A 15,048-nucleotide genomic window follows, 5' to 3' on the forward strand; every position below is an offset into this window, starting at 1 on the left:
ATTTCTATCACAAATTCCTTCCACAGCTGTGGCAGCACTCTCCGTCGTGTGTGAATCAATCCTCATCAGTACAGAACAAATTATACACATTTTTGACATATTTTACAAAAATGAAGAGGATATTTTTAATTACTAAAGACTGAAATCATAGCCCATGTAAGAGATCTGATAATTGCACTTTACTATAATGGTTAATTTTCAAGACAAACAAGACAGGATTCAGGATTTGGGACAACAAGTGTATTTAGAACTGTCCTGAATCTGGACATCTCAGAGGAGGTTTGTTTGAAGTCACTTTGAGTCAGAGACCTCTAAATAACTTGTCTCTGTCTGTTCTTACTGTGGAATTCTTTCTTTCTGTCAAAGAAACAAACAGCATTTACTGATCAGAGCAGCTGTACTGACCTTGAGTGAGCAGCAGGTGGAGCTGTTTATTCACAACCACCACACCACATGGCTGTGTGACAGTAGATGTACTGATATAGGATCATAAATTCAAATGATAAACTATTAAGTAAGTAGTAAGTAGTAAAGCCGTCTGTATATTCAGGCATCAATCACACAGATTGTGTCATCACACGAGTGCGTTTGTCCCTGATCTGTCAAAGAGTGAGGAAAGTTAAAACAGGTGAGTTGACTCAGAAGGGAACCTTCAGAGAGGAACTCAGATAATCTAAAAAAATAGAAAAGATAACTGACTTTATTTGATCAATTCAAAATTTGACAATTGACACGTTTTCTAAAAAAAAGACTGTGATGCATGTTGCTTTGTTTATAGGTAGATTTTGAAATGAAATTGTAGGAGAGGGGAAAAATGCCACAAAACAAAAAAGTTCAGGATTATAAAAATTCTAACAAAAGTTCTTGTCAGACTGCAGAAACTTTTTCATAGTTCTTAGAACTCCATTTTGTGGAACCTTTTTAGCTCCTGCCTCTGAGTGGATGATTGGTCCAGATGAAAGTGGACGTTATCTGGACAACACAGGAGCCAACGCAGCACGCACCGCCATTTTTAAACCCTCATATAAACATGAGAAGCATAAAAAAGCAACAGCTCATAAATATTTTTAAAATGGAGATTGCAGATATAAATATCTTCAACAGCATTTCCTGTCAACTTCTTACATCAGGCCTCCACCACACAGCGAAGCAGTGCGGGGAGATCAAGAAACTGAAACAGGATTATAAGAAAAAAAAGAAAACACAACGACCAAATCAGATCTGATAGAAAAACAAGACGATGGTATGGATGTTGGATCCTCAGCTCACTGTATGCTGGTAGTGCAGCACAAAGGATTCAGCAGACGGCTTTCAGAGGCCGTCACCAGCGGCACCGCCGGGAGCTGCAGCATAAACCTCTGCACAAGGTAAGAGACTGTTTGTACACCTGACAACATGAAGAAAAATACGATTCTGGTAATGTAACATTACAATAACCTGATGTTAAATATAAATCTGCAGAGCTGTCCTCTTCTGTCCATATGAAGAATATGAAGTGCTGCCAACTGACCAATCAGGTTTGGCTTTTTCACTTTCCATCTTCTTTTCTTTTAAAATTTAATTAACAAAACAGACAACTCATCAATGGACACAAACCAAACACTAACAAAACTACACCAGAATCACAGTTATAAAATTAAGCAAATACACAACCAAAACTATACGTCCATGTAAACACACACAAACAGCTTATATTGTCACAACCAATACATCAAAGCAGACCCATCATTCTAGGTAACAAGTAACAAAATTAAATGAAATATAATTTCATTGTTATATGTAGAGACAGGAGGATTACCTTTGAAGTTCTTGCCAGCCTTCAGCTTCAATAAATCTTCCCCACCTTTCTCTGTGCTTTTTAAAGTCATCATTTCTGTTTGCAATATGCCCTTCCAAAATAAAATGGCGTTTAACAAACATTTTAAAATAATTGATATTTAAGGAATCCTCACCAGTAGCCTTGAAAATAAATCTTTCCCCCAACAGAATAATCAAATTAACAATGTAACCATTCATCTCTGAGGCATCATCTAATGTCACAGAGAAAAAAATCCAATTGAAAGCACAGCTTCATTGCATTACACATTTTCTGGACTTTTCTAAAAAAGGCAGAAACAACATGACACCAGTCCTTCTTCAAATATAATTTTTGCACAAAGGATGCTTTCAAAGAGAAGCATAGTGCTTCCAAATTTAGTCATTTTAATCCACCTTGTTCATAATTGTTAAAAATAACTTCTCTTTTGATTTTCTCAGTTTTTTTTTATTCCAGAAAAACTCAGAAGTCTTTTTTTTTCATAAGGACTATGATGGAGTTGGGAGGGAACATAGAGGTAAAGAAATTGTGGTATTACCAAGAAGATTTTCCCACAGAGTCTTAATGTTTTCCCATTCTATTCTTGTAAAATCTTATCTATCCTTCTCAGTCTATTATTATTATTCATTGTACAACAGTCATCTAAGTCTTCTGGGATCATAATACCTAGAAGATTAACTGGTCCATCTGTCCACATAATCGGTAATTTACTTGGCAATTTATATTTTGTGCCTTTCAGTCCCCCAATCCTAAGAATTTTACATTTATAAAAGTGTGCATAGTGTGCTTTCAAACCAGAACAAATTGAGAAAAGTTCCAGTAATTCAAGAAGGGTTTGCAAACAAGAACATTTTGGACTCAATAGGAAGAAAGTATCTCCCACATACGCTGAGATTTTTTATTTGCATATTCCCAACTTTAAGTCCCTCTATACGTTCATTAGAGCTCACATTAATAGCTAATATTTCCATGGCAATTATAAATGAATATGGTGACAAAGGGCATCCTTGTTTTACTCCTCTTATTAGGGGCACAGATTCAGAGATATAACCATTATTAATTATCCTACAGCTGGTATCATTATAAAACACTTTTACCTATTTAATCAGGGATTCACCAAAATCTCTAACAACTGTCTAATATTATTACCAATATAACAACCCTGTAGAAAACCAGACTGATCTTGATGGATAATACTTGTTAACACACTCTTCATTCTATTGGCAAGTATTTTAACATCGTAACATTGAAGCGTTATTGGTCTCCAATTCTTAAGGTTCACATCGGGCCATCGGGTTCCTGTAACAATGAGATAAGGCCTTCTTTTTGAGAATCAGGCCAGTACCCGACATTATATGAAAAATTAAAACAACAAAGAAGTGTTTTTTTTAATTAAGTCAAAAAACTTCTGATAAACCTCAGCGGGTATTCCATCTATTCCAGGTGTTTTCCCTGATTTAAAAGACATAACTGCAGAAAAAAGTTCCTCTGTGCTCAAACCCTCACAATGTTGTTTTTGCACAGTAGTTAATCTTTTTTTCATAATTTTGTGGAAAAGGGCTGTGAGAGCTGGGTGGAGTTGCTGGTGACTGAAATGAAAATATCGTAGCAAAATAATCTCCTTTAAAATATCTCTCTGGTTAGACAGTACTTGACCATTATTCAAAATCAGCTTAGAAATATTTTTGTAATAAGTTATTTCTATGCTGAAGAGTCAAAAAAAGTTTTGAACATTTTTCCCCTTTTCTCCATCCACTCTGCCTTTTTATTAAGAAACAGGAGGGTTATTAAGAAATAATCAATTCTACTAGCCTGATTCTGTCTCAAAGTATACCTGGTCAAAATTGGATTTTTAAATCTCCAGATATCCACCAGATCTAAAGCATCTTATACCGCATAGGCCTACACACAGGGGCATAACAATATGCATTTATAAGGCTTTATAAAACACTAAATGTTTATAATCATGCATGATAACTTATCACAAGGTTTTTAAAGTATTATATGTGGTGACTGTATTGCTGTATTCAGTGTTCATAATGATTTATACCTCTGTGACAAAGAGAAGACAGTGTTTGAAAGGACAATCTGAGTCCTGGGTCACACAGCAAATTATAATAACCATTGCTGTGGTCAGTTATGACACATAGAGAACTGCTCTAATGTTATTCATTCTAAGTTTCTGAGATAGAATAATTTCAAATTGTACAAAATACAAATTGTTAATACACTGATGCTGTCACTTCACTTAGAGCTCACAAAGTCATGCTATAGGATATTGTTGATATTTTGAGACATTGCTCTGTTTTTTAAAAAATGTATAATGTTATGACATGTTAGAGCTGCTCTCTATGTGTCTTTATAACTGGCTAAAGTTATGGTAGTTATAATGTGCAATGAAGCATTATGAATGCTGAAATTATACTACATGGTGTCCACCACTTACAATACTTAACAAAACCTTTTTATAAGTTTGAATACATGATTATGAACCTGTATAAAGAGCTTTATGTTAAAGACACTAAACAACTAATTGCTCCTGACCTGACACCTCACTTGTCACCTTCTTGTCACAGTTGCAGAAATACAGTGCCACAGTGAAATATACAAAGTCACAGTGGACAATAGTACAGTGGAGTCAGAAACATCCATTTATTGTTTTATTATTTATTTTTTAAATTCCAAGTCAAGCTGAACAAATATTTAGATGCCTTACACTTTCCAACTAAACAAACTTTTACATATGGTATGGATTTTAGACATTTTCAGTCCATATAGAACAGGGTTAAAGATCGGTTGGCATGTAGGCCAGTATAATGACAAAATGATTCTCACTATATTAGGTACACTTTTCATGTTAAATCTGTTCTGTAATATTTCAAAGCTGGCCCCACATGAAAAGTTCAGGAGTGAAGCGAGGTGAGGTGTGCAGGTACTGAGGGCTTTTTGTCTGGTCTGTTTGGAACCATAAAAACAGATTTTAAGAATCTTTATATAAGTAAAAATAATTAAAGATAAAGGACCAAAAGTGTTAACAGATGTGATAAGAAGTCCATAAATGTTACTTGCTCTGGTGTCATAGCATGCCAGTTTTACAATAGAGTAGTTGTCACAGTACACTTTGTCAATAATGTTCCCACACAGCTGTAAGGAGGAACTCAAAGATGTCGTGACAATAACTGAAAGAAAAGACCACAACCATGTTACAACAATAAGCGTGACAATTCTTTTAAATGTCATGTGTGTGTTATATTGTAGAGGAAAACAGATAGCAAGATATCTGTCATAAGACATGAGAGCAAAGTTTAAATATTGAATAACTCCATATGTATACACACAGAAAATCTGCAGGTAACAAAGGGAAAAAGAAACAGTGTGAATGTCAGAGAGAATCTGAAGCAGGAGGAAAGGAAACAACCCTGTACTACCATACAGTTCATTTACAAACATGCTGCACAGAAAAATGTACATAGGTTCATGTAAACTTCTGTTCAGACAGATAACCACAATGAGCAAAAGATTGGAACTAATAATAATTATATATAAAATTATAACAATCATGAAAAACAAATATTTCATAAGACCAGTGTCAAAGTAGGCACCAAGTGTGAAATATGAAACCTGTGTTGAATTTCTCACCATCCTCTTTTGGTTCTCCAAGAAATCATAACACTGTTTACAGGATAAACTAACTGCATTAATTATGTTACATGTTGTCAGAGATTTGCAGAAATTAACTAATTTAAGCTAACATAAAACACATCAATAATTGTTAGTATGAAGGTAAAGATAACACATGGAGAACATATGAATAATATTTTGTTTAAGTAAATGATTTTCAGTTAACAAGTGTTATCTTACATTTATATAAAGTCAATATAATGGTTATTCTAAAATAACAAATTTATGACATGATATGAATCAAACTCTCACTTCCTCCTCCCCCCTCCTAATGAAGCTCACACTCAGCTTCTGCTTCTTTTAAACTTTTCAAATCACAGTCCACAACAGCAGTCTGACTACATTATCGAATACCCAACTGATTGATACTGATGTATAATTTAGTCAGTCCAGCATTTTGCTGACTCTTTTGTGGAATGTTGTGGCCTAAAATGCATAATTTCATGGCAGTTTTTTAAAAAAAAAAAGATGCAATTTGCAATCAAAAGCAACTTGTTCCAGGGAGAATAAAACCACACTTGACATATGTGAAGTTTTTTTAGGTTATGTTTTTCATTCCATCCATTCATGTTGTTTCCTGTTTTACTTTGAAACTCCCATCTCCTCACATTTCAGATTACTTCACTTCCTGCCCCTGTTTTTCCTCCATTTTTGACTGGCTTCACCTGTATCCGATTGTCTGTCCCGCCCTGATTGGCCTCACCTGTCTCGTTATTCTTCCTCTCAATAGAGTATTTAGTGTATGTCTTGTTTTGTTTGTCTTTGATTTTTGCTTGTTGTTCGACTCTGCCTTTGCTTTTTCCTTATTGATCCTGTGCTTGCTGTCATGTGTGCTCAAGGACAACAGATCCACCACCATGAGGAGCAGTTCACGTCAGTCTGTATGGGAGTGAGTGAACTTTCGAGTGAGCCACCTGAGTGACCTGCTTTAAAACCTGGTGAGCCACAGTGAATCTCTCATCCCTTCTTCTCCTGCTCCTACATCCGCCTCGGCATCAGCTCCTGTTTCCGTGCCACAACTGGCTCCAACACCTGCTCTTTCTCTTCACCTAGCCAAGCCTGAGCATTTCACCGGAGACTCTGAGAACTGCTGGTCCTTCCTGGTTCAGTGTGGGCTTCATTTTGAGCTGCAGGATCAGAGTGCACCAGCTGGGCATATGCCTGGGTGTAATGATATATCCGACTTAGAACAAAAAGTTATGACCAGTTTAAGGTTATGACGAGTGCACCAGTTGGTGTGTTCTGCCTGGGTGTAACTTTTATGTCTAGTGTGGAGCAGGCGTAAGTTGGAAACTCAGACTTGTATCCACGGTAGTTTTGATAGGATCACACAGCCAGAGAAGAGAAACGAGGATAGCAGCGCATCTTGTTTACAGGATGATTAACAAGAGGGCATTCGGAAGAGAAAGAGTCATCCACGACAGGACAGATATGCTTAATATATATTCAGAAAGTGATAGAGAGGTTTCATTTTAGCAGAGAAACGCTGTTTGAGTTAATTGAAGAGCTCTCCTCTCAGCTGCAGCATCTGTCAGACAGAAATGCGGCACTGTCCCTCACCCTGCAGGTGCTGATTGCGCTCAGTTTTATGCCAACAGAGCTTTTCAAAATACTACGGGAGACATGATAAATGCATGATAATGCATTAAAAGTTAAGACCTTCTTTTTTACGCCCAGCTGATGCACTTGTGTCCAGGTGTCCACATTTCCCTCTGAATGCTCTGAGGTAGCATTTATCATAACTCACCTCTCTAGCAGAGCTGAAGCCTGGGCCACAGTAGAGTGGGCTAGAGATTCCCCTGTTTGCAGCTCCCTGGGCCTGTATGGAAACGCTGAGCAAGATTTTTTACCACACCACCCCTGGCTGAGAGGTTGCGTGAGCGCTGGTGGGTCTTTGACAAGGCAAGTGTTTCTTTTCTTGGTTATGTTGTCACTGCTAAGAACATTCAGATGGACCCCATCAAGGTCAGTGCTGTGGCTGAATGGCCCACGCCTACTAGCTGTAACCTGGTGCAATTTTTTTTTGAGGTTTTCTAAATTTAATAGACATTTAATCAGGAACTTTAGCACAGTGTCTCTGCATGCTTTAACCTCCTATGTCAAGTTTCAGTGGTCTCCCCAGGCAGATGTGGCCTTCCAAAAGCTAAAGGAGAGCTTCATCTCAGCATCCATTCTCACTCTACCTGATCCACATTGGCAGTTTGTGGTGAAAGTGGATGCTTCTGATGTGGCCATGTGTGGGATTTTCTCTCAGCGCTCCCCAAAGCATAACAAACGCCACCCCTGAGCTTTCCTGTTGAGGGAACTCTGTCCAGCAGAGAGGAACTATTACACGGGGGACTTAGAGCTGCTGGCAGTCAAAATGGCATTGGAGAGTGGAGGGGGCGGAGGACCTGTTCATGGTGTGGACTGATCATGAGAACTTAAAGTACATCATGACTGCCAAACAACTTGATGCCAGACAGGCCAGGTGGGCTCTTTTCTTTAACAGTTTCAAGTTTACTCTGTCCTATTGACCTGGATCTAGAAACTTTAAGCCTGATGTCCTGTCTTGTCTGTTTGACCTTCCTGCTGTTTCTAAGTCTCCTTTCCATATCCTGCCTTGTTCCTGCGTGGTTGGGGCTGTTACATGGGAAGCTGAGAGGAGGGTCAGGGAGCCCATTGCTCATGTTGAAGTGCTGGATGGGTGTCCCCCAGGTTCATTGTTTGTGCCTATCTCTCTCCACTGGGCCCACACTTCCTGTATCTCTTGCCATCTTGGAGCCCAGTGGATTGCCTTCATCACACATAGACATTAGACATTAACATTTCTGTTGGCCTTCCACAGAGAAAGAGGTGGAGGAATATATTGCAGCCTGTCTGGTGTGCACTCAGAAGAAGATCTTGCGGCACCTCCCTCCAGGTCTCCTATGCCCACTCCCAGCGTTTCTTGTTTTCACTCACTTTGTCTTTAATTTTTGTTTTGATTTTGATTTTCTGTTGTTTAACTCTTCCTCTCCATGTACCCTATTAGCATTGCTTTAACCCTCTTGGGCGTGGAGTTCACCAGAGCTTCACAGGTTGCCACTGGAATCCTCTTCCACTCCTCCATGATGACATCACAGAGCTGGTGGATATTAGAGACCTTGTGCTCCTCCACCTTCCATTTGAAGATGCTCCACAGATGCTCAATAGGGTTTAGGTCTAGAGACATTCTTGGCCAGTCCATCAGCTTTACCCTCAGCTTCTTTAGCAAGGCAGTGGTCGTCTTGGAGGTGTTGTGTGCTTGGGGTCGTTATCATGTTGGAATACTGCCCTGCGGCCCAGTTTCTGAAGGGAGGGGATCATGCTCTGCTTCAGTATGTCACAGTACATGTTGGCATTCATGGTTCCCTCAATGAACTGTAGCTCCCCAGTGCCGGCAGCACTCATGCAGCCCCAGACCATGACACTCCCACCACCATGCTTGACTGTAGGCAAGATATACTTGTCTTTGTGCTCCTCACCTGGTTGCTGCCACACACACTTGACACCATCTGAACCAAATAAGTTTATCTTGGTCTCATCAGACCACAGGACATGATTCCCGTAATCCATGTCCTTAGTCTGCTTGTCTTTAGCAAACTGTTTGCAGGCTTTCATGTGCATTATCTTTAGAAGAGGCTTCCTTCTGGGACGACAGCCATGCAGACTAATATGATGCAGTGTGCGGTGTACGGTCTGAGCACTGACAGGCTGACCCCCCCACCCCTTCAACCTCTGCAGCAATGCTGGCTGCACTCATATGTCTATTTTCCAAAGACAACCTCTGGATATGACGCTGAGCATGTCCACTCAACTTCTTTGATCAACCATGGTGAGGCATGTTCTGAGTGGAACCTGTCCTGTTAAAGTGCTGTATGGTCTTGGCCACCGTGCTGCAGCTCAGTTTCAGGGTGTTGGGAATCTTCTTATAGCCTAGGCCATCTTTATGTAGAGCAACAATTCTTTTTTTCAGATCCTCAGAGAGTTCTTTGCCATGAGGTGCCATGTTGAATTTCCAGTGACCAGTATGAGAGTGTGTGAGAGCGATAACACCAAATTTAACACACCCGCTCCCCATTCACACCTGAGACTTTGTAACACTAACGGGTCACATGACACCGGGGAGGGAAAATGGCTAATGGGGCCCAATTTGGACATTTTCACCTAGGGGTGTACTCACTTTTGTTGCCAGCGGTTTAGACATTAATGGCTGTGTGCTGAGTTATTTTGAGGGGACAGTAAATTTACACTGTTATACAAGCTGTACACTGACTACTTTACATTGTATCAAAGTGTCATTTCTGCAGTGTTGTCCCATGAAAAGATATAATTAAATATTTGCAGAAATGTGAGGGGTGTACTCACTTTTGTGAGATATCCATTGACCATTTTCCTCTATATGTGAGAAACATTCTAGTTCTTATCTAGTGAATATTACACAAGTCATCTGTTAAGAAAATAAATGACAAAGCATTCAAATGAAATGCAGATTTCATCTACTAAGCACAGGGATGACCATGTGAAATGTCCTACTTAAATATCTTTGTAGTGAGTCTATGATCAGACATCCTCACAAGTCTATTCCAATGTTGAAGCATTTCATTCTCTCTTATATGTCTGATGTTTGGAGGCTCTCATCCCATATCTCCACTGATGGCCAAAACTGAAGTGAATTTATGGACTCCAAAAAGGATCACATAACTCTATGATGCACAGTGTTACAACTTTAATGTTCATGGAAACTCCAAACACCAGAGGCATAATCAGACACAGGACAAACACATGAACTGTAAAGTTGTGTTTAGGTATAAAATCCCAGATTACCACAATGTCTAACTTTGTTCAGTACAGATCCCAGGGCTCTACCTGCTGACTGAGATAACACACTGACAGCGTCTTAAAATGTCATGTGCTTGTCCGGTGTCAAGCCAAGATATTTATAATAATCAGTACATGACAGCACTATTGGACCAGGATTAAAGACAACTGAACTTCTGTTGTGCCGTACAAGGATTACCAACAAAAGTCCACACTTTCTTTGTTACTTTTGGGGCCTGCATGTAACCATAAAAGCCTGAGACCACATGTGGCTCCCAAGAGAACAAAGAACAGAGTCAACCCCCTCTTTTTGGATGACTCAGCAGAGTCAAACCCCTGCAGAACCCCCGCTGACCAGCAGGGGTCCCCAGGGAACCCACAGCTCCCATTGGGTGAAATCCGCCATGGCCAATGACGTCACGCACGACTACAATAACGCAAAGCGCACCCAAAGGCAGCGCTTCCGACTGTGACCCCATAGTCAATAGAAGTGACCAGTAACTGTTCCTAAATTTAACAACTCGTCCCACGTGGCGAACGCTTTAGCAAGAGTTACTACAGTGCAGCAGTAGACGCGTTAGGCCTACGGATTTCCCTCGCTGGTCGAGCTGATCTCCTCTCCTCTCCTCCACCCTGTGTGCCGAGGAACACAGAGCCGCCCGGTACGAGACCATGGATTGACCCTCTCGACCGGATGCCCGCGGATGCGAAGCCTGGCAGATAACCAGGACTGCCCGCTTCAAGAAGAAGGATAAGTACCCCTTCTTTCCCTGAGTGATTCCCTGCTACGAGCCGGAATCAGCTCACCTCGCCAGAGACTTGCCCCTCGCCGAGGATCACAGAGCCACCCGGTACGAGACCACGGATCGACCCTCTCGACCGGATGCCCGCGGATGCGAAGCCTGGCAGATAACCAGGACTGCCCGCTTCAAGAAGAAGGATAAGTACCCCTTCTTTCCCTGAGTGATTCCCTGCTACGAGCCGGAATCGACTCGCCTCGCCAGAGACTTACCCCCTCGCCGAGGATCCGTTAGCTGCTGGGAGCCACTAACCCCGTTACCTCCGCCGCAACCAGGACGCACGAGGAACGACGACACATCACTCCACCTTCTGCAAAGTAAGAGGCTTTAGCTCTGGGCAGATATAAGATAGTGTGTGTTTTCTTTTATACCAACTGTAAGGGCTTGTTAATACGGACCGCCACGTCCGGTTTTATGCTGCAATTTTTAATATTGTAAGGACATTGTCTGTGTTACTGTGTCTCTTCTTCTTCCGCTCATTTGTGTCTGCTTGTGATGCATAGTAGTCCGACCTCATCGGACCGCTATTGTGTCGCCTCGCACTCGGGATTGGTCAGTACTTCGACTGTGTTGGTTCAATGTCCAGATTCACGCCGCTCACCAGCTGAGCCGAGTGCGTCTCTGCGTAACACAGACAGGTTACTGCACCTCAATACCGCCTGCGTGACGACACCTTTGAGTGCCTTCCTTTCTCTCCCTCTTCCCTACTAACCTACACTTGGAGTTGAGCTACTCGAATCTCCCGCTACCTGCTCTCCTCCTTTGTGGTGAGTCACGTGCTTTCTTGGCGAGCCGCCATTACGGGTGTGGTCAGTGGCTCTCGCGTGACGTAGCCTGCAGCGCCACCGCCGCCATCTTGCCACGTCTTACCCCCACTCGGGCTCATCACCCTCTCCCCTCTCTCTCACACACCTCGTTCCCTCACACTCACTCACCTGCTCACACATACACACACACACACACACACACACACACACACACACACACACACACACACACTCGCTAAACCACTCACTGTCTTCCACACCCTCTCACACACACACACACACACCCTTCTTGATGCTTGTTTGTGTAACATGTTATAGTTAATAGGGTTTATACAGCAATGTTGATGTTGATTGTAAATTAATGTCATCAGTGTGAATACATCCTGTTATGCTATAAAGAGAAGTTGTCCTGGTTTTTCGTGTATATTGTGATAAAAGCTGTTTGACAAAGTCAGTGCCCGAGCTCTTGAGACTGAACGTACGCACATATTATTAATTATGAATTATCGCCAATGATCTTATGTAGCTCCTTCCCTGCACAACACTTCTCTCTAGTGATTTTTGTCTAAAATGTACCATTTGTGTTTTGTCTTGATTTTATAACTATTCTCCATTTCCAGCACCATTTCACAACAATGTCCTTAATAATCTGCAGATATTTTTTTTATGTTCAGCAAGTAAAACTGTCATCCACTTATGATAATAAGCCCACAATCTGATAATCAACTTTAACGCCCAAACTAAACACTTTGAATTTGAAGAGCTAAATCATTCACATAAATGGAAAACAATGTCGAGGACAAAACATCGTCCTGCTTCACACCAAATTCTTGATGAAACCATCCTGTCATGTATACATTAACACAGGTAGCAGATGATTGATAGAGACTCAATGGCATAATACAACTTTCCATTAACACCACAATTTAACAACCTGTACTGAAGAAGTTCTCTATTAATCCAGTCAAACTCCCTTTTGAAATCAATAAAACAAGTAGAAGTAGATTTATTAAGTAAGTGGATTAGTAGATTTATTATCCTTAATTCTTGCATGTATGATAGAAGTTACCGTATATATATGATCAATACATCCGCTGAACTTTCCTTATCCATTTTGCTCATCCACAAACCTCTCCTCTCAAGGTGGTCTACAAGTCTGTGGTTTAAAAGCAAAGAATGCAGTTTATACACACAGCTAATGAAGCATATTCTGCATTTTACAGTTAATAAGTTCTTGTCAAACTGAATTGCCTTTTCTATCTTCTATCTTAAGCCTTTAACTCAGAATTTTATTTTTGCACCTTAGTTATGTGTTGTGTAATCCAGGACTCAGATTCCTCTTTCAAACACTGTTGTCCACCACTTATAATACTTTACAAACCTTATTATACATTTAAACACATTATTATGAACATTTATAGAGTAATATAAAGTTCAGTGAGTCAGTAAAAACAGAATTTGTTAGAAAAGGTGTTACAGACACTAAACAACTAATTGCTCCTGACCTGACACCTCACTTGTCACCTTCTTGTCACAGTTGCAGCAATACAGTGCCACAGTGAAATATACAAAGTCACAGTAGACAATAGTACAGTGGAGTCAGAAACATCCATTTATTGTTTTTTACTTTAAGTCAAGCTGAACAAATCTTTTTGATGCCCTACACTTTCCAACCAAACAAACTTTTACATATGGTACGAATTTTAGACAATTTCATTCCATATAGAACAGGGTTAAAGATCGGTTGGCATGTAAGCCAGTATAATGACAAAATTATTCTCAATATATTAGGTACACTTTTCATGTTAAATCTGTTCTGTAATATTTCAAAGCAAGTCCCAAAAGAAAAGTTAAAGAGAGAAGCGAGGTGAGGTGTGCAGGTACTGAGGGCTTTTTGTCTGGTCTGTTTGGAACCAGAAAAACAGATTTTAAGAATCTTTATATAAGTAAAAATAATTAAAGATAAAGGACCAAAAGTGTTAACAGATGTGATAAGAAGTCCATAAATGTTACTTGCTCTGGTGTCATAGCATGCCAGTTTTACAATAGAGTAGTTGTCACAGTACACTTTGTCAATAATGTTCCCACACAGCTGTAAGGAGGAACTCAAAGATGTCGTGACAATAACTGAAAGAAAAGACCAAAACCATGTTACAACAATAAGCGTGACAATTCTTTTAAATGTCATGTGTGTGTTATATTGTAGAGGAAAACAGATAGCAAGATATCTGTCATAAGACATGAGAGCAAAGTTTAAATATTGAATAACTCCATATGTATACACACAGAAAATCTGCAGGTAACAAAGGGAAAAAGAAACAGTGTGAATGTCAGAGAGAATCTGAAGCAGGAGGAAAGGAAACAACCCTGTACTACCATACAGTTCATTTACAAACATGCTGCACAGAAAAATGTACATAGGTTCATGTAAACTTCTGTTCAGACAGATAACCACAATGAGCAAAAGATTGGAACTAATAATAATTATATATAAAATTATAACAATCATGAAAAACAAATATTTCATAAGACCAGTGTCAAAGTAGGCACCAAGTGTGAAATATGAAACCTGTGTTGAATTTCTCACCATCCTCTTTTGGTTCTCCAAGAAATCATAACACTGTTTACAGGATAAACTAACTGCATTAATTATGTTACATGTTGTCAGAGATTTGCAGAAATTAACTAATTTAAGCTAACATAAAACACATCAATAATTGTTAGTATGAAGGTAAAGATAACACATGGAGAACATATGAATAATATTTTGTTTAAGTAAATGATTTTCAGTTAACAAGTGTTATCTTACATTTATATAAAGTCAATATAATGGTTATTCTAAAACAACAAATTTATGACATGATATGAATCAAACTTTCACTTCCTCCTCCCCCGTCCTAATGAAGCTCACACTCAGCTTCTGCTTCTTTTAAACTTTTCAAATCACAGTCCACAACAGCAGTCTGACCTCATTATCAAATACCCAACTCATTGATACTGATGTATAATTTAGTCAGTCCAGCATTTTGCTGACTCTTTTGTGGAATGTTGTGGCCTAAAATGCATAATTTCATGGCAGTTTTTGAAAAAAAAAAATGATGCAATTTGCAATCAAAAGCAACTTGTTCCAGGGAGAATAAAACCACACTTGACATATGTGAAG

The 15,048-nt window shown here is 39.7% G+C and overlaps 2 protein-coding genes across 2 annotated transcripts; both read right to left on the reverse strand.

The window, feature by feature from the left end:
• Positions 1-4,528: 4,528 nt before the first annotated feature.
• On the reverse strand, positions 4,529-5,482 carry LOC146328640 (olfactory receptor 11A1-like). The gene has a single exon (XM_084716439.1). The coding sequence runs from the start codon at positions 5,456-5,458 to the stop codon at positions 4,529-4,531; it is 930 nt and encodes a 309-aa protein (XP_084572565.1). The 5' UTR covers positions 5,459-5,482.
• An 8,063-nt stretch (positions 5,483-13,545) lies between these two features.
• LOC146328641 (olfactory receptor 11A1-like) lies at positions 13,546-14,499 on the reverse strand. Its single transcript, XM_084716441.1, has one exon. It carries the CDS (start codon positions 14,473-14,475, stop codon positions 13,546-13,548), a length of 930 nt encoding a protein of 309 aa, XP_084572567.1. The 5' UTR covers positions 14,476-14,499.
• Between the last annotated feature and the right edge of the window lie 549 nt (positions 14,500-15,048).

The sequence above is a fragment of the Lutjanus erythropterus genome, chromosome 4 (genome assembly GCF_056507025.1).
Source record: "Lutjanus erythropterus isolate fLutEry1 chromosome 4, fLutEry1.hap2, whole genome shotgun sequence".
NCBI lineage: Eukaryota > Metazoa > Chordata > Actinopteri > Lutjaniformes > Lutjanidae > Lutjanus > Lutjanus erythropterus.